We start from the raw sequence: 22,071 nt of genomic DNA on the forward strand, positions 1-22,071 counted from the left end.
CCCTGTCTTTTGGCTCTCAGGTCACATTCAGGTGGCTTCTTGCAATGTCTGCTAGAATATTTAGAATGCACTGGATTTTCCTGCAGGTGAGTAACATATTTGAGTATTCACTACTGGAATTTATAGAAGGCTATCACTGCAGAGATACCATTTATGGCAGTTTTAGGGCCTGGATACTAAACAAAGAGTCTTAGATGTGGGTGGAAAAACTCCATCACACTGGCTTAAAAAAGAGTTCTTATCTGCATATCCTTTAGGAAAATCTGAATCATGGGTTTCAAGCTGGGCTTGTTGCAGCCTTTGTGCTTCTGTACCTTCAACTACATTGTAGTGACTTACATGCAGGGTCAACTGCACTGTAAATATTTAAGTATTATTTAATTTAGATAGTATTTCCACTAGAAGATTGAGGCCATTGCAATGAAAACATTTCTATCAATCAGAGGCTCTTAATTTGTTCTGTTCTTGACAAAAATATTTTTTGCTTAAACCAGATGAGATCCCTGTAGTTTTCTTGCAGTGCCATTCAGAATTATTATGGCACTCCATCTTAACTCATTTTAGACATGCTTGTGTAGTGTACTCATGCCTGAAATGGTCATACGAGCAATTTGTCTTACTTGAGGGCAGTTTTTTGCAGCCTGTGCAGAGCATTGCAGTGTTGTGACTTGGATTACTATTATAATCCAATGTAAGATAAGTTTTGTTTATACTGCAAAGGATGGAAACATCTTTAGTATGCAGCAAGAGCTGACTAAATCTGAGGTAACCCTAGTAGATGGATGTCTGAGTTTCTTGTAACTGACTCCAAAGTAAAGAAGTATTATTACTAAAGGGATAGTGGGCATACAGATTGCATTGAGAAAACCTTGCAAGTCTGCTACTTCTTCGAATAGTGAGGAGTGGCAAGTGATCATTGAGAAATTTTTTCCTTCTCTGATCTTCTCCTTTAAAACTTCTCTTCAGATCCACTATTTCCTTTAAATCTTTGTTCTGACAAGACTAATTCTGCAAGGTAACAATAACTAAAAAGGGCTCCAGATGCTGGGGTCCTTTCATACCTCCTCCTGTGACTAACATCATCTCTGCTTTGTATCTCAGAATCTAGAACCATATTAAAGGGATAGATTTGCCATTTGATGTTGTTGCAATAATCCGTAGATACGTCGGATCCCTGGATTTATCACAAACTAAGGATTGGGAGTTTTCTTGTGGTATCAGAAGTTCTACAGGGATATCTATAAGGTTCTAGTTTACAGTGACAGGATTTTTTTTTCTTTCTTAAGATCATAATGCCTAATAAATTACTTGCTATATAGCTCCTCTAATTCTCTAGCTCCATACTAGTTTTACTGCTCAAGCCTTGGGAAACTTGTTAAATCAAAATGTTCTTGCAGTTGTGTGGTGCAGGTGAGCAGCCTGAGCTCATGTCACACCAATGAAGGAACTTCACAGGTTAAGTTTATCATAAGGATACAACAGTGAAATATGGAGAAACACAAATACTGAAAGTGTATTATTTCCCCCTTCCAAATCATGCAGCAGATTGTGCTTGTCAAGCCTGTCAAGAATTAGCTATTTTCTTTCACTGTTTTTCATACAGTTCATATAAGCTCTGCTTATTTAGAATCCAGTATTTAGGGAAAAAAAAGTAATTTAAAACACTACAAGTGTTTAGCAGGAAGAATTGGTGAGATTTTACTGTAAAGGTGTCTTTTACCTGGAATGTAGATTAGACTTTGAAAAACAGAGGGATCTGTTGCAGAGGGATCTGGATAGATTGGGGCATTGGGCCATGATTAATTTAACAAGTCTAAATGCCAGGTTCTGCTCTGGGTGCTGGTTGACACAGTTCAGGATTCAGCAACGTGCTCTGGCAGCCTAGGGAGCACAGCACATCCTGGGCTCTGTCCAGCACTGTGAGCAGCTGGTCAGAAGAAAGGATTAACCCACTGCATTCAGCACTGATGCAGCCTCACCTGGATGCTGTGTGCGCTTCTGGAAAAGGAGGTGTCCTTTGAGGGGTGGCAAATGGCTTTGGGATTGTCTGGTTTGTAGAAAGGAGGCTGAGGTGACCTCATTGCCCTCTACAGCATCCTCCAGAGGGAAGTGGGAAAGGAAGTGCTGAACTTCTCCCCAGAGAGGGTATCCAGTGATAAGATGCTTGGGAATGGTGCAAAGCTGTGTCTCAATGGGTTCAGACTGGATATTAGGAAGCATTTCTTTACCAAGAGCATGGTCAAATTCTGGAACAGACTTCCAGTGACAATCAATGCCCAAGCCTGTCAGTGTTTAAAGAGGCATTTGGACCTGGTCCTTAAAGCATGCTTTGACTTGGTCAGCCCTGGGTGATTGTAGTAGGTCCCTTCCAACTGAAATAATCTATTCTAAAAGCAATATATGGTTTAATAATGGGAGATACATCATGGTATCCAGCTAGAAAGGGCTAATAAACCAGCAACATTTTTAATACCAATGCATTGTCTTTTAGGGCACTATGTGACTGCCAAGTTAACAGAATAATTTTCCTTTAGTTCTGGTAAGAGCAGGTCAGATTCTAAATGTTTGCTTTCAGTATGTGTTAAAAAAATGCCTAAGCTGAAAATTGAAGAGAGATCCCATTTACTGCATAGCGATCAAAGCATGACCCCTTACTGGCAAGAAAGAGAAATTGAAAACTAATTTCAAGGTTCAGGATTAATTCTCTGTCAAATTGACAGAAAAGAGCCTGCACTAGAATACATTTAGCATAAATGTAGAACCTTCTCTTTATCTGTTCCTTTCAAAGTGCAACTTATTACTTTGATTTCATGGTTCCATAGCATAAGCATTTTAAAAGTTAGCTGTCTGAATTTGGTCAAATATCTACAAACACAGGCTTTTTACCAAATAAATCTACCAGTTTGCTTCCTATTAACATCACTGTTCTTTGCTGATGACCTTTTCCTGAATGTGTGTTTTTCCATCTTCCCTGCAGTAATTGCTGGAAATGATTGTCATGTAAGGAGCTGGCTATGGCAAACAGGAAACATCAAAGCATTACAGCCAGCATGCTGGATCACAGAGCCAGAGTTTGCCCGACTTCTTCTCACAACAGGGAGCCTGAAAATGAAGAAAGTGACCTTCCCATTGAAGGTTATGCAGAAAAGGAGGCAGAATTAGCAACTGTCAGACCAGGTAGTCCTACCCCTGTGGAACATGAGTGCAATGACCATAGTGGAGATGGCGACTCCAGCTCTGACTATGTAAACAACACTTCTGAGGAGGAGGACTATGATGAAGGCTTGCCAGAAGAAGAGGAGGGGATCACATACTACATCAGATACTGTCCAGAGGATGACAGTTACCTGGAAGGAATGGACTGCAATGGGGAGGAGTATGCTCCCCATGAGGAGCACCATGTTGAAACAGATGATTGTCAGGAAGCTGTAGAAGAGTGGGCTGAAGGCAAAATTCAGCACCAAGATGAAAATGAGGTGATGGACAGGCAAGAGTGGCAGGAAGGTCAAGACAATGGCATTCAGATTTTGGAGGATGAAGCATCATCTTTGGAGATCCAAGATCAAGAAGAAAACATACAGTACTGTCAAAGTGAAGGTGACTATCCGGACTATTACCCAGCAGAGGCTAATGGAAATTCACAGGGAATATCACCATACCATTCTAGAAAAGAGGATGCAGAGCTGGAAGAGCAGGAAGAGGACATTGACCAGATTGTAGCAGAAATCAAAATGAGTATGAGCATGAGCAGTATTAACAGTACAACAGAGATGAGTCCAGAGCACTCTGGGACTGAAAACATGGCACATGACTACAAAGAGACTTGTTCAAAGGGAGAAGCTGTTCACAGTGCTAACAGGCATGAAGGGAGGCCAAAATCACTGAATATCCCATCTGCCTCTAAGCACAGTGGAGATGTGCATCGAGGTTTTAAAGCAAAGTCAAGATCCCCAGAGGACAGACAGAAGTGGCCACAGGAGCAGGTATGAGGTGCTTTTTTTAACCAGGCTGTCAGAGGCATTATGCAAATGTTTCCTTGGTTATTCCAAACAAAATTAGCAATATTTTTATATATATTATTATGTAAATGTATTAGTAATACTTAAAATTTTACTGTAACTACATTCATATGATCACACTGTGTTTAGAAAGAGGGGCTAAATCTAATCAGCATATGTAGGGATCTAGCAAAGAGGTTTTGCACAGAGAAGAGACAATTCAAACAAAGGTATTCCAGATGCATGGGGCAAAACCAGTTTCTTTGCTCTATTTTCATTTTGCAGTGACAGTCTGAAGAAACGTAAAACTGGGGTCAGCATTGAAATAGTTGAGGTTTTTTTCCATTAATGACTCCTGTACCATTGACTTAGTGGTTGATAACTTTCTGATTTTGATAGAATACATGTTTAATCTAGATACTGTATATGTTAAAAAAACCTTCAAGAAGTGACTGCATGTTGTTGTGGGTTTTTTTTACCAGCTGGACCTATCTTGACCTTGACAAGGAAGAAGAAATAGGAACTTTACTCTCACCAAAAGTGCTGTTAAAACAGTTTTATCACAAGAATGATGTAGAAGTTAATTTAAACTCTGCATGATCTTTTCTTGTTCTAATGCTGAGTGCCAGAAAGAGAGTCTAAAAATGAAACTCAAGCTTTTGTAAAGGAAAAGAGGTGTGACTTTTTCCCCTGAAGTTTTAATTTGAACATGGTTACTTCTTAGAGAGACATAGCTCATTCCCTAATGTAATTTTAAAGCCTTGACTTTTTATCTCTAAAATTATATGCTATTGAATATTAGTTATCTTCTGCAATGAAAAGATCTACCTAAAAGAGGTAAAATATAACATGCGCTTGGATAACAAACTCATAAGGATAAATGAATTCTTTTGCCTAATCTTTAATATAAATGCTTTATTGAACTTTGCATGCCTAAGTTTCCTGTTTCAGCTTTATCAACTCTGTAAATAGGATTTTCTATAATTAAGTGCCCCACAGTTAAACAATTTAGTCTAGGTGATTCCATTAAAATACATTAATTCCTCTGAAAAACAGTAAAAGGAAATAAAATGTTTAAGTCTATGCTGATGAAACAGGTTGACCTTCATTATAATTGTGAACAAAAAAAAGTCTTAGGGGGATATTTTCAGATTTCCCATATCTGCAGCAAGTTTTTAATATTCATTACCACATTCTATTTCCAGAAATATAATTATAACCAAATTGTGCAACTTACTATATTCAGTGCCCTACTGCCAGCATAAAAGTCCCTTAGTGAATAAGCTTGCTGATGTTGAATGGTTTGAACAGCTACTAGGTGTTGGCTGGGAGCAGAGGTTGAGGTAGCATGTTTTAGATTTAGTGATGTTTTTCTCCCAGCAGCTACTACCAGGAATATTGTTCCTTTCAAGTTCTCAAAATATTTGCAGAACAAAAGACAAGAGGAGTTCCTGAATAAATAAGAATTAATTTCTCAATGCTTGGCTAAGTAACAGTTGGATTTCCCACTCCACTGAATGATTACCCATTCGAAACAATATTTGAAATAGACTTTCATTTTGACAACTTTTTGTTGTTTTGGAATTTATTTATCAGAAGCTGAGCTGAACTGCATAGTACCTTTGTAATTTTCAATAGACTCCTCACAGTTGAGGGTTGTGTCACACCTGGATATTGGTATAACTTCCTGGGTGTGAAAAAACCAAAAGCACCTAAGTATTTCTGAACTGCCAGTGTGAGCTTTGACTGTTATTTCCTGTCACTCTTGGACCAATGCCTTCATCTTATTTAATAATGAGGGAAGCACTGCTGTGACAGCTAACCCCAGGCTGGATGAAACCACTGAGCTTATACCAGCACTTTAATAGCAACCACAAACTCCTTTCTTAATGGATAGAGAGCACTGGACAGTATACAGTGTTTCATTTTGTTATAGGTAATAAACAAATCAGGCCGAATTAAGAATGATTAAAAAAAAAAGTTTTAGTTTGCGACCGAAATACGGTCCTCGATAGCCACAATCAAAAAGGACTTACAATTACTTTGCAACATATATCACAATTTCTTCAAACATGGAAATAGGAAAAATTAGAGATACAGCAGTACAGATATCTACTCCAGATCAGGCTAAAAAAACTGGGGGACAAGGCATCCATTTCATTTATAAGAAAGGCAACAAGGCACAGCTGCTGTGGACATTTCACTGAAGAGAAGAGCACAAGCCTCCAAGGCAAAAAGCTGTGAAGAGGTATTTCTTACAGAGATACAGAGGCTCACAGTTGGAGACAGGAGGTAATTCTCCCTCTAACCACCCCAAGCCTTCAGGGATGTAAAAGAAAGTGTTAAAAACAAGCTGAATAACCTTTGACAAGCATTACTTGAATGTGTGTGTCATGACAAGCCTGGCCTTATCTTGCTGTGTTCTTCTCACCTATTTCAGGTAATCATTTTCAGCTTTACCCATGAATCAGGCTCATGGTGAGGGCATTAGAATAAGAGTTCAGTACCCTTTTCTGCCCAAGTTAGTTTTTTTTTAAAGGTCCTTAGCACAAGGAGTGGTTGGATATTTAGCATTAATACTGGACCTCAAAGAATTTAGGTAAAGTGCAGAGGATTTTGTTTTTCTTCTGGGACATTCAATTCTTTTAATATTTACTATGAAATGTCAAAGGGATGGATGGAATTAGAGTACTGCCTAAATTAACCTGTGTCTCATTTGTGAAACCAAGCCATAATTTTAACTACAATATTTAAACCAACTACAATAATTCAATTTCTTCCATAGTGAAAGGAAAAAACCCCAAGGCTATTGGCAGTACGTTTGCTTGCTAAACTTAGTGTTTGCAGAGAAGCTGCTTAAGAGAGCCTTGGTTTTGTCACCTTGCTAAAAGATCTGTTATAAGTGTGCATCTCACAGTACAAAATATCATGCTGAAAGGGATGACACAGGCATATATATTGCATGTAGAGTGCTTTTTTTTGCCTCAGTTAAATAAATGTAGATTTGAATGTGTCTAGGTTAAATCAAGATATATGAAGTGTATGTCAGTTTTTGCAAACAATGAGCAAGCAGGAAGGTGTATTTGTTATTTTATGGACATAACATGCTATGCTTAGCTTTTTCATGCTCCTCTCCTGCCTCACATAGGTAGAATTACTGCTTATTATAATGTTTACTTTCCTTTAAAATACACAGCTATTAACTCTTAGCTCATGATAGGTGTTAAAATTCTGTTTGCAAGATATTTTCTAAATAACAAGTAAACAAGTGTGATTTTAAAGGTTCCTGTTGCTAGGTTTGCCCCAGAAAATGGTCACTTTTTAAGAAAGACCCAACAATTTACAGAGAAGGAGAAACAAAATAAGCATCGGGTTTGACTTTCCGTGTGGGCCAGTCTCCTGTCTTTATTACAGACTTGAAAACTTCAGGGATATATGAGCTTGGCTTGATTAACTTTTATTTGTAAATACTTCTAGGGAAGGACTAAAGGCAATGATTTGCACTAGACAAGTCTGAGGGAAACCTAGAGTACATTTAGAGGGTATATTTGCTCCAACTCAGTGCTTAGCACAACACTTATTCCTTGCAGGTTTTCATGTTTATGTTATTTAAGAAAAGCATCACATCTGTGAAGTTATTCTGATTATTTTGGGTATTTTATAACAACTCAAATTTAACAACTCCCTCAAGCTAGGGAGTTTGACATCTTGGTCATCTCTCAGCTAACTGTTAAAGTATCACATGAAGAAATTTTTTTTTTCTGACTCTAATTTTATTTCGTATGTTTTACCTGTAGCAGACAAACTGAACATGGTCAGACATGCAACTGATGTAATTCTCCTGAATTACCACAGTTTTTAATGTAACAAACATGAAGGAACTGTTTATATTGGTCCACACAACCTGAGTGGTTGTGATGACCCCAGGGTACAAAAAACAAACAACAGGAGGCTAAAGTTTTATTCAGCAACAAGCAGCAATGCAGTTTATTGAGTGCCAACAGCTTAGTTTATGATTGAAGAGAGAGAAAGAGAGAATAGGGAAACAAAGTAAAAAAGGGAGAAAGAGAGAGAGAGAGAGAATAGGGGGAATAGCTACCAACACATGGGACGTCCTCGGGTCATCCGTCGATGTCTTCCATCCGTGGGGAGAGAGATCTCAAAGTCTCTTTGCAGAGTAATAATTCTATAGTCATTTTCCAAGGTGAGTGGCCTCTGGCCAAAAGGTGGGGAGATTTATGGACTGCTGTGTGAGGCCTATCGCTCTGGGAAGCAGGTGCAGGAAGTTCGGCTCCTCCAGCCCGTACCTGCACCGTGACAGTCCAGACACACCTGAACACAGTCCTTGGCAAGCATCCACCTCAGCCAGGGAGACTCCTTTCTCAGGGTCTCAGGGTCCTCCAGTCATTGCCATGATCGTGAGGCAGATCAGGCTATCTTCTGGCCAACCCTTACAATATCCAAAGTATATCCTTGGATGGAAAAAGATGAACTGAATGACTCCTCCAAATGAGAGCAGCATACAGTGCATTCAGAAATTTTAAATGTATGTGGTATTCCTTTGAAAAAGTATTTGCTTTTTGCAATGCTGTTAGATTTGCTTCTGCTTTTCACAACTTTCATATAGGCTGTGTCCTTACGCTTTTTCAACATGGACAACCAGAGACTGACAAAAGATCCCTACAAAAATTTGTGAAAGAAAATTTAACAAAGCCATTGTATTTTATTTCTTTTCCCCCCTCCAACAGCTTTGTGCACACCAGTGCTGCTACTGTGTTTCCCTTGCCTGTGCAGGTAGAGCTCAGTATTGACAAAAATATTTATTTCCTTCTCTCATGATGGGGACAGTGCTCTGCTGCTGCAGAGTCCAAGTCCAGGACTCTTTTATCCATAAAGGATTTCACCTTTAAAACAGTGTGAGGAAATTAAGACGATAAACAGTTTAGAAAATGTGTATCTTAGGAATGTCTTGCTGGAAGTAGTCTGAGTATTTTGAGAACAGTTTGTAGAAAACAGAAATGGGTGTAAATGAAGAGTATTAAAGAAGATTTCTGCATTCTCCTGTCTATTCTAGGCAGCTGCAGGGCAGAAATAATAAATAGCTCTTACCAAGTAACAGTTCCCAAACTTACCAAGTACTTATTAAAAGTGGTCAGATCCTGACACCAGTTGACAGCAAAAACAATGTCTAAATGTCTAAAAAAATCATTAGCCAAAAAGTCTTCTAGGAAGTTTAAATCAGAAGGCAGCATGTGCTCCTAATCTCCCTAAGGATTCAGCAGAGCTGTTTCTCTGAAACTCATCATGGCTGGCTCTTAACTTTAAATATATGCAAGGACAAAAGAAAAAAAATGTTCTTTGAGGTGGTAAAAATAAATTGGCAATTATTTTAATGTCTATTGAAATTTGATAGAGTATTGAAATAATTTTGTGGAATGCTTAGATCTCTCAACTTACTCTGACTCCTCTTTTCCCAAACTTGACTTGCTGACTTTGAATTACTCATCAGAAATTTTTTTATCTTCGCTCCTGACATGTACTAGCACCACCACTAAATTAACACATAAGTAATGGAATCTTTGTGAGAGAAGAGTGTGAAGTCTGAACTTTTCTCCTGTGATCATGATCAGAAAAACCTTCAGCCAGTCAAGAGCTGCCTCACTCAGAGTCTATCTTGGCAAGAGTATCTGCTGGGTCAAACTGCTCCTCCTGACAACGTTAAGGATAAGTAATGCAGTGCTCAGGGAGGTACATTAGGCCATCCCATTACACATCAGCAGCCTTCAGGAAGGACGTTATTTCACTTGTGCAATTTAATAAGAATAGGACTGCCGTAACAGACTTGATACCAGGCTACCACCTCATCTTTTAAAGAATGTTTTAGATGTAGCTTGTGGTGAGGACACATCACAGAAAAACTGTCAGCAGAAAGCAGCACATCACAGAAAGTAGAAATTGAAGTTTTGTCCTTAAGTGGCAAACATAAGATCTATCTGCTTTGCTTTTGTTCTAGAAAGAGACAACAAACCTGGCTGAAGGTCAGTCAGGTCTATAGGTTTTCTTGTTCAACAAGTAACATCAAAATCTGTAAATTTACCACCAAACATCTCTTTCCTAAGAAGCTTGGTATTTTTTTACTTTAGAGCCTACTACAAGGAACCTTTTTAAACCAGAACCCACCACAAAACATCTCCTTTCCAAAAAGCTTAGTCATCTTCAAGATGAGTTTCAGAATATATAAGCCAGTACACTGGTCTCTGAACATATTATTTGCTAATGTCAAACAGCATTGCTGCTAAAGAGATGGGCAGGTGTGGAACATAAGGCTCATTATTTAATTGTTTAGACATACTAACAAAGCATTAGCATGCCTTTGAGCTTTTTTCTCAGACAAATTCAGAATAAATCAGGGTATGGAGTAACCTGCTGCTTTGCAGGAGAATGCTCCCCAGTATGAAAGTGCTTTATCAGTGCTGTGCTTCACAGCAGCACTGAGGACCACAGGCAGCAGCTGTGAGGAGCACCAGTGCTGGTGAGATGAGTGTTTGTCTGACAAGCCAAACAGCTCACACTGGAGCAAACAGCCAAGTGTTACAGGAGATCAAAACTCACTCCTCACCAGCTCCCACCTCCAGCTACAAGGGATTTTCTACTGCAGAAAGGGGCTATAAACATGGTCTGGGTTCCTGGGAGGGACACTGCAAGTTTGCTGGGAAGAGGCCCCAAGTAATTACCAGGCCTGATAATTAACCATCACAACAGGGCTGGCCAGGGCATGGGTGGAGTTTCAGGCTTCCTGAGAAAGATTCCACCGGTGCTTCGGTGGCCTCAAATAAGTAGAGTCTGATATTCCTCTCAGCCTAAAAAAGACATTTTCTGCTGCTTCACATTTCTTTACATGCTGGACACTGCCTCAGTACTTGCTCAGAGGCAAAATAATTAAAAACACTACTATATCTTTGCATTGCAGAATCTTTTATCAGAATCTTACCCTAGGGTGAGAGATTTTTTAACGTAACTGTGCCCCTGTGTTAGTAGTATACAGTCAATTCAAAATTTCTTGTTTAGTTTTAGGTCCTATTCTAAACTTCAATACAGGGTATAAACTAATTATAATACCTTGTGTTTCCCTCAAATGTGATTTTTCTAGCTGTCATAACACTCAAACCACCAATATAAATTGGAAACTCTGTAAGAAACATGAAGAGAGCAAGTATCAAGTGTGATAATTTACTTTACATTAGTCAGATCACTTGGGAGTATGAACCAATTTCCAACCCCAATGAATATCAGAAATTATATTTTCTAAAAATGATACTATAAAGAAGCTCCAAAGCATCCTTCATCCTTGGTCTAGAAACATCTCCTTCCAAACATTCAAGACTTCATTGTTTGTAGCTGTAGATGGGAGATGTGGCCATGCCTACTCTGCATAGTTCTGTCCTTTGACTCTGGAAGTGTTCTGGAGTGAAAGGGAAGCCCTTTTCCCTGTACTTCCTTCTGCAGTTTTTGGGCACAGAAAGTCTGAGAGGCACAGCTGCCCTTCCATGGGCTGCTGCTGAAGGCTGTGCTACCTCCAAACCCAGGAAGATCTCAGTAATGTGATGCTATGATCAGTTTTGTTTGCAAGAAGTGCTCACAGTCATACCCTTCCCCCTCCATCACAAGCTTTTTAAATAGCAAAGTGTTAATAGATCAGCCAGAGGCAGAACTATTGTTTGGACAGATATGCCTAAAAGGAATGGATGAATTCTTTGTACCTAAGATTCTGCCTAATTAGTCTGGGGCTGCTAAACACATAGGTGACACTCTGAGGCGGAAAAATAATGGCCTTCCTTTTTGGACACCAAATAATAAGAAGAAAACATTGGTTAGGTTCCTTGTAGAGGAGGTGTGATTGATCCCAACTTATTGTGAATTCTGCTTAGGCTTCTCTTTGGAACCAGGAAGTACACAATAACAACATACAGACTACATATGTGACTGGAAATAAGTAAGCTTTGTTCATGTTCCTGAAATCCTGCAGAGGAGTTCCAGTAAATCACACCTGTGGATAAATCAAAACTGAGAAGCCATACAAATGTTTAGCCAGATTTTTTTATTAGAACTGTGTGGAATTACATATGCAACAATTACCACAGAGCATGATTGGTATTATGATCCCCAGGGCTGACTGAATCCACTGAGATGGCAGATTTTAGGCAGAGACCTGTTTCAATGTTACAGCACCCAGGTGATGCTTACAAAAAACAGACAACTCTTTCTTTACATGCAGGTACATTTACAGTTCAGTCAAGTGTGTGGTAATCAGAACTGATAGCCTGAAAAATGCTGACATTCTGTTCTACATATTAGACTTAATGTATTTGCTGTCATTATTTACAGTTTAATGTATCTTCATTGTGGCCGTGTCATAATCCCTGTTTAAAGGATACTTGATCTAAATCCTGCTACTTTAGGGAATAATGTATGATTATTATACTTGTTTCATTATAAAGTCCTCTGGGTATTTGTTTACCTCATTAATATATTTCACTGCACATCAATACAGATTGCTCCCTATTAGTTTAGCCATGCAATATAATTAGATTTGTCTTGTCTCAAACAGAATAGTGTTTATAAGCAGGGATATGGTGAATTTCCCAAGTCTGGGTATATCTCAGTATATCTCAGATAGCAGTTTCTTTCTTAAAGTCCTGCTTACTACTTGCATGAATCTTTGCTTTGTGTATATTGTCTTACCTGAAAATTGTCATTACTGAGATCTATTGTGCCTGCTTCATCAGCATATTTTGTCCTGCTGACTAAATATTAGTCATAGGGAATAATTTGTCTAAGGTGAACATAAAGACTTACTTTGCCTACAGCTACATACTGCATTGGAAGGTCAGAAGCCAAGGAGTTACACTCCCATTTAACATTCAGGCTGACCCTTTAAAATAATCCTCAGTGGTTTCCATTTGCACAATTGTCAATACAAGTTTTTGTTTCTGAAGTTTTACAACAACAGTGGCATTTTGGCCCTCATTTTTATACATTATAGGGAAACTAAGTAAAAAGGGAAAATAAACTATCCTTAGCCACAAAAATTTGTTCCAGAAATCACCTTGGTTTTCCAGATTTGTAGCACTGAAAATCTGAGGCATGAAAACGTCACTTTCTTGGTACTTACAGGACATGGGCACTCTCCTGTCGGGTGCTGGCATTGTGTGACTTGGGTCAGGTCTGGAAAAGAAATTCTGCCCCTGAAACTACTGGAACAGGAAAAAAAGGAGTGTTCTGTAGTTTAAAATACTTAGCGGTTTTTTTTGTGTGTGATTTTTTTATATTTTCTCTTTCATATTTCTTCTGAAGCCTGAGGTTGTACTACCAGCGTCCTGTAGGTTTGCTTGGCCCACGAGGAAGGAGATGCCATGAAGTATCTCCTACAAACATAGGATCCTGCATTCAATGCTAGAATTCTGGTTTTCCAATCAGAGATGGCCATTGGGGCTGTTTGATTTTGTACAATACAGAGAATATACACATTTAAAAATTCTGACTTTGCTTTCTGATTTACTTGAAATGATAGCATTTGACTTAATTTCTTGTGAAAAATTTGCATTGACATAAAATAATTTAAATTTAAATCAGTACTGTAACTGCTACTTGATGATTATTTAAATGTCCTGTTATCTTCATCAAAGTAGATATTCTACTATAATTAAGCATGTTAACATTTTCATGTGAAACTGATATTTGCTAAATTACAGTAGGAAGTTCCAACTGCTATATCACATTATAATATTTTGGTACCAGTAATGAATGTTGATTGTACATAAATAACTTCAGATAAGTAATGGGGAACATGATAAATAGAGTTTAATATGTTAATGTTTTGTGAATTTTTATTTAATTTAATCTGGTCAAAATTTTCTGATCATCTTTGTATGATTGACTTTCACGAAATCTTTACTTTGTTTTGAAGACAAACAAAACCAAAAAGATTTGAAATCCTTTATTCTTTCTTGCAGATGTGCAATGGTTTAGAGCAGCCCAGGAAGCAGCAGCGTTCAGACCTCAATGGCCCAGCTGACAATAACAACCCCCCCGAGGTAGGTGCCTGGGGCTGCCAGTTGTGCTTCCTGCAGCCAGGCTTCCAGCAGGGAAAGCAGCCCTCACACTGTCAGCCTTCTCCCTCTCACACACACAAACCTAGGCTCCCTTTCTTTTCCTGAACTGACAATAAATACCGTATCTGCCTACTCTGAAAAGGCTTTGAACTATACCCAGGAATTTTCGCTGCCTCATTCATTTTATGTAACTGTCTATGGCATGTACTTAAGCCTAAAATTTTCTGATGACATGCAGAGTAGAAAGAACGCTTCAGAAGTTCTCTTTTTGCATTATTGGAGTGCAAAAGTGGCGTCCAAAAGAAATCATGTTCTGCTTCCATTCCTCCCCCGCCCCCTCCCAATGTCAGTCCTGGCTTAGTCAGCTGTGAAGAGACACAGTGATAGACAGACCTGCTCTTGTCACTGAAGACTGGAGCAAAAAAGACATCTGAGAATGCAGAATGAGTTATGCTTAGGGCTAGACACAATGAAATGAAATTAAGACTTCAAAGTGGAAGTCTATCTCAAAGCCATAATGTATTTAGCCTGTAGCCTGTTATATTAACCAAGAGGCCCTTTTCTTAAGCCTTTTCCCATAATGGAGAAATCAGCCTCTTTCCTGGAAATGACTGAGGAGGATGGCAAAAAACAAATAATGGAAGGACTGTATGTGTTCATTGAGACTAGGGACAGTAGCCTAAGAAGAGCACTGTTATGGCCCCTGCTAAGATTAAGTGTAATTCTAAGTACTGAGAAGTCAGGGGCACTTCTTTTCATTCACTGACCCAGAATCTTGCTTTGTAAAACATTGTTAAATGTTCTTTATTGGAAATTTTGGGATAGGCAGTGTGATCTAGTAGGCAACTGGTTGTATTGGGAATTGCTGGTTTGTATTGTTCCTTTGACATTGGAGTTCCCAGGCTATTTTCGTGGTCTTCCCCCTGCCTCCCTTATTTTTTTGTCTGGTGGGACCTTAAAATACTTTGAGACTCCCACGTACAGAGCACTGTGTAACAGTTTGGTTGGGTTAATGACTGTAATGTAATGTGTTCAGTGTGCTAAACAGTGCCTATGTGACAGTGGTCAGCTGTTTAAATATGATAAAAATTCATTTAACTGTGTGGAAGTTATTTTGTTACAGCTATATTATTTTTATTTTTCAACAGACGAAGAAAGTGTCTTCCTTTCCAAGTTTTGTTGATGGTAAGTTTGACATCATCCATACTTAGATTAGGACAAAGTGGAAGCAAATACTTTAATATATATTAAAGTTAAAAAACCAGTCAAACCAAAGAGAAAACAGCTGAGAAGTTCAAGTATGGAAGTATTTAACATTTTCACCCTCCTTATGGCAATGGGAGCGAAGTGGTGATAAAAAGGAGCAGGTAGAGCTCCCAGAAGGATTCAGGTGAAAATGAAGAATGGCTACAAATCTGGAAGGGGTTAAAGAGGGTGTAACAGTGGGCCCCAGCAGGAGATTTATGAATATGTAAGAGCACTGAGTTCTTCAGGGCCTATTATTGCACTCTAGGAACCTCAGTTGTCAGCACAAATGGAAAGGTTCTCCTGAACTGACCAAACAATGGTAATCCAACCCTCTGTTTAGGAGAGCAAAGCTTTCACATGTTTCTTCAATCTCTTCTGCAGTGCTATTGCATATATTCTGTTTGAAGAAAAAGAAGTCAATTTATTAACGCAAGCAGGTGGACAGGAATAAAACAGGATTGTACTGAAAAACATTACCATTCTCTGATTCACAGACAGCTGAAGCACTTTTTATAGGGAAAATGCACACAGCTCTTCCTGCAAAGAAAATTACTACACTGTAAAGTAAGAAAAGAGAGTAGGACACTTTCAAGAATTGGATACCTTAGATCTGCCATGAACACACACAATAGAAGCCTTAAAAGAATGTGAAAAACTTAATTTCTAATGCCATTCTCAACTCAGGGAATACTTAATGCAATTTAGAATAATATTAGGATGTCCAACACATTTTTCTTTTATTCCCTGATCTCACCATTTTGACAAGCATTATCTGTTTCAGTAATTTACTTAAAGAACTAGAACGAATGTAAAGTTCAAAGATTGTCCCTTCAGTTTGACATCTGAGGGATACTGCATGGAACACTTGGCATGTACTAGCTAACAGGCCCTAAATAGAGGTACATTTAAATGCATTCCCCGAGGGTGGCAGAGACAAGAAAGTAAGCTGATGCTTTGTAATAAGCATCTGCTGACTGTATAGTGGACAAGCATAAAGCAAGGCCAGCATGCACAGAACTTTAAAGCCAGTGAGACAATTCCCCCCTCGTGGTGCTGCAAATACAACTGCACATTTTAATTTTACTGGGATAAAAAGGCTATGTCTTTTCTTTACATACCAGTCAGCTCACTACTCTGCTGGAAAGGGGTCAGGATATCCTTTACATAATATAATACCTTTTTTTAGTTCAATCATTTTGCTTGCTCTGTTTTTTTCTGTAGTGGCACAGTATATGAGGATAAGCTGTCTATTAGGCTTCTTCTATTGCAGGTGCTACATAACATTGTCTAATGCAAATAAATAGATGGCTCATTAGGAGCTTATGATAGCTTACATGACTGGTCTCTGAATTCAGAAAAAAACATAATTCTTATTATAAATTTTTATGCAGAGTCCCAAAGAGTACAGGACCCTTCTGCACATAAGAAAAGATTCTGCCAGCCAACACTGCTCTTCCCTGAGCTTTGATAGCAATACCACAACCACATTCTGGTTATATTCCTATTCAGTTTAAAGCACTTTCAGCACTCCTTAACTACAGTAGCTATATCTATGTTTCCATTGATACATAATATTTTTCATATGCCATGTGAACATAAAAGGTATCTTTTAATCTATCATATCTAAGTGTCCTTTGCTGTTAGAATTGTTTCATGCTCATAGGAGTAATTAGTTCTATGTTCAGTGGTTCTGGCTTTTCTGCATTCTATCCTGTGACCATAAATCTTACTCCCTTATACAGTAACAAGCATAATGAAGTAAAGAAATCAGTCAGAAAATGGGAGTTGTAGATAGACATTCTGGAAGGTGAATTATGCCCTATGTCCATTTACTCCTTATGAAATATCTCCTGCTGTGCCACATCCCAAGGTCTCAATGACTTCATGCAGTCTGATAGTTCAGCAGGAAACTGAAATTCTGTGCTCAGAGTGCAGTCTCTAAATACTGTCTAAATCCTTGGCTTGCATGATGTTAGGTAGATGTAAAAATGTATTCCTAATAGATTAATGAATTCAGTTATGCTAAATTATTGATTTCTTTGGTTTGCTTTTTTTTTCTTATTTTATGAATACAAACATTAATTTAAAAATGTTTGGACCTAGTCTACTCAGTCTAGAAATATCTTCATATTTGTTATATTAGTGGATCAGCAGAAAACCAAGCAATCTCTAGTGCTTTGACAAGTGCAGAAATTTGCAGTTAGATTTTTCAGAAATAGTTATGTAATGTTTAAGCACCGATATTTAACATAAAATTGCAATATTGGCTCACATCAAACTAACCTTTCATGTTTGAAACCCTTTCTTTCTTCCCTTCCTCATCAGTAAGCCTTCACACACGCTTGCAGTCAAGGGCATGCTTAAGTGCTCTGATGAGCTGGGACCTCAGCCAAGTCTGCATTTTTGCATTATTAAAAGCAGACAGAGATAAGGGAAGAAAACACCCAAGTGACCCAATTTGACCCTGGCAATTTTCAGCACCATTCCATCCTTCCAAGAGATGTCTTGTTTTACCTGACAGTTGCTTACATTGCCTTCATGATGGGAAATGTATGTTGGAAATGTTTTCTGACCAACATGTCTTTTTTTTCTTTTTGGTTTTTTTTTTCTGTATTATCTACTGCTGTAAGCATTTTCTGCGTGTTGTTGATTTATATATAATGTAGCTGACTTTTTTGCTAGTAATGATTCTGCAAAGCATAATTTTTTAAAGCTATGAAGAGAGAATGCAATGACATCCAAGAAGCCCCAGTCTTTAAGGAATCCAAATATATAACATTAGGATTATAAAATTGCTTAACACCCTAGATTATTTCATGCTCAAGTATTTTTTCATACAAATTAGTTTAAAACACCATTGCTATCACAAACAGCCAAGACATGAGAAGTGATTTTTTCCTTTGTAGCATCCATAGGTTGCACAGACCCCAAAGATACCCTGGGCATTTTGCTCAATGCAGTAATGATTGTAAGAGAATTTGCACAAAGAATTGTAGTTTTACTTGTCTTCAGACACAAACATTTCAAGAAAATTAATCTAAATTACCGACTAAGGGAGTTTACTTAAACTGATTTAAACATGTGGGTAAGCCTATTTCAGAGTTAAAGCAATCTTGATTCAATTTAGCCTCATTTACTTAGACCAAAGTGAATGAAAGGAAACAAAATTAAAGCTACTGTAATTTTGAGTGAGCTTGTTGATGCAGGTATCTAATGAAGTTTTGCTACCTTAACATTAAATTCACATTATTAATTAATTTCCCTCTCTACTGCCCTTGAAACAAGATGTCAATATCATGCAACATTAGTATTTTGTTGCATGCTGGCAGAAGTACAGATGTACGAGACTGTTTTAGACCTGAAGAGACAAATGAGTAACACCATCAAAAGAGGCACCATACAGAATACACCATCCATCTGCTAAAAAAAATAATGGTAGAGATGTAAGCAAAGAGAAGCAGTGATACATGGACACAGTTCTTGTGAAATTTTCATTTTCTTTGATTTCTTTTAGTGAATTAAGGCTGCAAGAACAAAGATTTTTTTTGAGAAATTGAAAGATTTGGCTTTTATGAAGAGTTTTAGTGACTTCTAAATTACTGGCTTCTCAAGGATTTCTTTGAGGGTTTTCATACTTCTAGTGGAGATTGTCAAGATATTTTTTGCACTTTCCCAATACTTCAAAAATTTTAAATTCCACAGAATTCTATTCTGAGTTCTAATGAAAATCTAAAACATTACTGGATTTGCACAGATGTGAGCTAAATCAAACGTGTTCTGTGGTATAAAATTGTCCTTTTGAGCATTAAAACTATGGTGTTCAATAGCAAACCAAATAACTCCAATTTGTGTGAGTGTTGTTGGTTAATCTCAGGTCTCTGAAGAGTACAGAACTGGTATAAATATTTATCTATGTGTTTATATACCTTAAGTATTGAATTACAAAGACTCTGGGTTTTGGCTGGGGATTGAGATTTCTGGCAGGTGGATTTGAGATCTGCAGGGATGAATAAGTGTTAGCACCACTGCCTAAAATGGAAAGCCAGTCCTTTTAATCATGTTTACATTCTGATGGAAGACTTGCTAAATTAGATGGGAATACAAAGGATAGGAAAGCTCACTAAAAGATGCATGTGTAAACCACTATTTCAGTACATTTAATCAGCATAGTATGCCTTATATTTTTTTCTTTTCCACATAATAATTTTCCACATTGACTTGATTATAAATAAATTGAACACTGAACAATAAACCTTTCTTAAAATTAACATTCCCCTTCAGTGTCATTTTTCTCCTCGCACAAGATTTTTTATACTTTAAAAAAATTGCATTAGAAGGTCATCGAGTAGATCTAGCTCAAAGCACATTTCTTTTATAGAACTGTTGAGGAATAAAAAATTTTCACTATCAAGAGATTTCAGCCAAACTCTGGAATGACTCTTTACTGTCACTCTAATCAAGTTGGATGTAAAGCTTAGCAGCTGAATAAAGAGGATGGTGAGCACAGTCCCAGTGTTAGAGAGGTTGTTCAAGCCTCAATATCCATTATTCCATTTCTGCTCTCCCTATTCCTTCGAAAGGCAGTAACTGTAAATGCCTCCTGTCAGTTCCAGGACCTTGTGAACCTGAGGACCTCATTGATGGAATCATCTTTGCAGCCAATTACCTGGGCTCCACCCAGCTGCTATCTGAGCGCAACCCTTCCAAAAACATCCGAATGATGCAGGCCCAGGAGGCAGTGAGTCGTGTCAAGGTAGGGGATCTTTATGGGCTCTAGAATACTCTCTGATCCTTTAACAGCTGTTCCCTGAATGGTGCAGAATCTGCAGCCTCAAATCTCTCCTGAGGTGCAGTTAGGTAAGTAGAGATCAGTATTGTAAATACCATTAGTTTACAGTGCTTTCTGTAAAAATACATGCAGCAAAATATAAATTATTCCAGAGTCTATTCAAAATTCTTTGGAAGCTGTTTAACAAATTCAAGTATGAGAGACAAATTGCAGAATGCAATTAGAAAATATTCCAGTGGCAAAGCGGTGGGATATTTGTTTGACTGTGGTTTTGCTCTTACTTCCTTTAAGTTACTACACATTTAGAAAATTAGTCTCAATATTATTACTTATATTATGACATTTTTAGGACAAGAATATTCATTGCTATTGTATTTGGATTTGGTGTTATATGCAGTGAACAATTTCTTTGTAAATAATGTATTACAGACTGCTTCATACAGCTGTGTAAAGAAAATAGGTTTTTTGGTTAAGAATCTAAGTAGGGGATTTTTATTTTAATCCCCAGTTATTTTACCTCTGCTGTAAATACCTCATCTGAATAAACACACTGTTAGAGGCAGATTTAAATGCTAGCAGAAAAAGTATGTGCATAGTCAATGAAATATTTAATTGCTAAAATTTGCATGGTTTTGAAGGAAACGGGTTTGGAAAGGCCAATTCCAAGAGATTGCCACGACTGATGATTGATTTGGCATTTAGAAAGCAATGGAATCCAAGAAAGGTCTAGTTCTTTAAACTTCTCAAACCTTTCTGTTTCTATTTAGCATATTATGATATCACAAAGTAATTGTTAACTGCAATTAACTCCCTAAACACTGTTCATGTATTAATACCAACCCTAATTTGTCAGGGGTACTTGAGTACTCTACAGAGTCATGGCAGAGAGCTTGAGCTGTGTTTTGTTCAACAGTTACATGTAGATATGTGATGAACATGGAGACATAACCTTGGGTTTAAGATGCATGTGCTGCCATTTTTGGCTGCTGTAAATTTGGCAGGATAAGCGTGGGGAGCAGCTGATAACAGACAACACTTTGATACTGAGTCTTTTATAATCAATTGTCAACATGCATAATGCCATGAAATCCAATTATGCTTGAGAACTGCATAAGGTATAAACAAATCTTTCTCTCTTGCACATCCTTCCCTCACTACTCCCAGTTTTTTAATTTTCAGCAGTCTGGATTCACAGTCAGAGTTTCCCTGACTTCCCACACTGTCTTTTCTCTTTCCCTCTGTGTACATCTGTCTGCATTCTTTTTTTTATGCTACTCCTCAGAGGATGCAAAAGGCGGCTAAAATCAAGAAAAAAGCGGTGTGTAAACTGTTTTTCTTGAATGCTAATGTTTACTTACATTTTTGTTGTCCTTGTTTTCCATGGAGTGTCATGTCTTTCATTACAGATCCTCATAAAGTTGTCATTTTGGTTTCTTCTTTGTTCCTCAGTAGAATATTGAATGGAGTAAAATGAACTCGTTTTCTTCATTGTTCATTTGCTGGAGTGCCTGTCTTGCTGCCCTTCTCCTGTTGAATACCTGTGATTTGTTTACTCCAGATGTACAGCCATTGTTATCTGGGAGATGTTGTTCAATGTAATGCTTATTTTGATTTTACTAACCAAAGCAGTAAGACATACTTCCTGTGCCTGTGACTTACTGTGTATTTATTAAATTATTGTTGATATTTAAAACCAAAATAAATTCACCCCATTGTAGCTGGAAAAATTCATACAGGAAACATTGCACTCAGTTAAAAACAATACTTTAGATAACAAAATACAGTTGACAAAAATACCACCATAAGGATGGAAGCAATACAAGCAGTGTCTGCCAAAGTACGTGCTTGCTTTGTATTTTGCTAGAAGATAATTTGAATAAAATGAATCTAAATTAATTATAGGCATAGCTAAGCATTTATAACT

At 37.8% G+C, this 22,071-nt stretch overlaps 1 protein-coding gene across 3 annotated transcripts in view; it reads left to right on the plus strand.

Annotated features, from left to right (window-relative positions):
* APBA2 (amyloid beta precursor protein binding family A member 2) overlaps positions 1-22,071 on the plus strand; it is an 89,861-nt gene that overhangs the window by 49,107 nt on the left and 18,683 nt on the right. For 2 of the 3 annotated variants that reach the window (XM_033070303.2, XM_033070302.2), the window contains exons 2-6: positions 2,978-3,983; positions 14,012-14,092; positions 15,259-15,295; positions 19,966-20,111; positions 21,430-21,465. In XM_033070303.2, coding sequence (XP_032926194.1) covers positions 3,015-3,983; positions 14,012-14,092; positions 15,259-15,295; positions 19,966-20,111; positions 21,430-21,465 — 1,269 coding nt within the window. In that variant the 5' untranslated portion in view covers positions 2,978-3,014. The remainder of the gene's footprint in view (positions 1-2,977; positions 3,984-14,011; positions 14,093-15,258; positions 15,296-19,965; positions 20,112-21,429; positions 21,466-22,071) is intronic. The other variant, XM_033070304.2, reaches the window with a different exon arrangement.

Source organism: Catharus ustulatus, chromosome 12 (genome assembly GCF_009819885.2).
Source record: "Catharus ustulatus isolate bCatUst1 chromosome 12, bCatUst1.pri.v2, whole genome shotgun sequence".
Lineage (NCBI taxonomy): Eukaryota > Metazoa > Chordata > Aves > Passeriformes > Turdidae > Catharus > Catharus ustulatus.